Source organism: Monopterus albus, unplaced genomic scaffold, assembly GCF_001952655.1.
Source record: "Monopterus albus unplaced genomic scaffold, M_albus_1.0 scaffold445.1, whole genome shotgun sequence".
NCBI classification, from domain to species: domain Eukaryota; kingdom Metazoa; phylum Chordata; class Actinopteri; order Synbranchiformes; family Synbranchidae; genus Monopterus; species Monopterus albus.
The window spans coordinates 166,187-167,656 of record NW_018128325.1 but is presented as its reverse complement, the minus strand read 5'-3'; the positions used below and the strand labels follow the sequence as shown (position 1 = coordinate 167,656).

The 1,470-nt window shown below is 42.9% G+C and overlaps 1 protein-coding gene across 1 annotated transcript in view; it reads right to left on the bottom strand.

The window, feature by feature from the left end:
* Window positions 1-465: 465 nt before the first annotated feature.
* LOC109952241 (complement C1q-like protein 2) overlaps window positions 466-1,470 on the bottom strand; it is a 6,170-nt gene continuing 5,165 nt past the window's right edge. Inside the window, exons 2-3 of the mRNA XM_020587219.1 lie at window positions 926-1,087; window positions 466-846 (exon numbers count right to left, since the gene is read on the bottom strand). Of these exons, the coding sequence (XP_020442875.1) occupies window positions 569-846; window positions 926-1,087 (440 nt within the window). The 3' untranslated portion in view covers window positions 466-568. The remainder of the gene's footprint in view (window positions 847-925; window positions 1,088-1,470) is intronic.

Below are 1,470 nucleotides of genomic sequence, written 5' to 3'. Positions count from 1 at the left end.
TGGTTTGTGTTTACAACTGAGCTTCACAGATGTTTTCAGCGTATTCAGTTGTCTAAAAATACCAAAGTAGCTAAAATATCATGCTCACCTTCACCTTTTAGTTCAGGACACTGCTGAGTTGTACTGTCTCTCCGTGCCGTTTACCTCCCTGAGGTGGTGGTCTTGTTTTTCCACTGAGCTCTGTGGCCGTGCTTTTACGTTCTTCTTTTCCAACATTGGTTTCCTATTTGCTCGGTGTTATGGGACTGCTTATAAACAGTTTTGTGTATTTCTCTCAGTTACTTGTCAAAATTTGAACAGGACACTAGGGAGAAGGAGAGAGCGTCACCGGTCATAACAGTGTTGATATGTACATTTGAAGCGAAAGTGAAGAAATGTCCACAGAGAGAGCTGTGATGAAGCTCAAAGACAGAAGCAGACAAATTAAAACTACTTCTGGAAAAAAGAAAGTAAAGAGACCCCATAGGCCTACATTGTTTCTCATTATGTGCACTTTAATGCAGGTCTGATCCTGATACAGAAGAAAACACAAGATTTTAACTTTTTACGTTTAACATCTGTTTCCTAGTCACATGGTGAAGAGCAGATGACCACTGAAGGTGACATGGTGATTTACATTGTCGTAGATCTTATGCCCAGACCACTGATTCACAGACACAACATCTCCGGCATCTAGCTGCAGCGTAGCGCTCTCAGAAGAAGTCCCATAAAGACCAGGTGCCAAAGAGGCATATGCAGAAAACACACGCTCCGAGTTCTTGACCAGTGCAGCAGCTGTAGGGCCCTCAACATCACCAATGTGCCACTCGAAGTGGTAGGCTCCTCGCACCGGTGCAGTGAAAACACCTGTGGAACATTCACGGCCCGTCAGAGGGATATTAACACAGAAAAAAGTGAACGCTGTTGAATAATCTGCGTTCAGTACCTGTTTGTGGGTTGTAGGCGTTACCAATGTTAGTGACAACATGTTTGAAGATCATAGTAACATCTCTGTTGGAGGGTACGAGGGTCACTTCACCACTGGCCACCAGAGCAGCAGAGAAAGCCACCTGTTGGACTGAGAGCACGATGTCATTATTACTGGTGTCTGTGGATGCACCGGGGTGAACATTACTCTGTGTACTTTTGTACTATCAACCACTACAGGCTGGTTTTAAATTACAAATACATTCTCAGTATTCATTGTTTACATTGCTCATGTGAGCTTCACCTTCTCTGACATGTAACTGCCACAGAAGCTTAAAGATGCTGTGACCCCAAACATCTGATTTAACAACCAGTCAGAAGTCTCTCGGATGACAAGTGAACCATGTCCAAGAACCTTAAGCAGCCATCAGACTGAATTATGAATAAGTGTAAAATATACCAAATAATACTAAATATTCTTAAAACAAACTTGACTTCATATAAAAACTTGTATAAACGTGGGCCGTGAGTTTCTTGTCCTGCCACAGATGAAGCCTCTGTCCG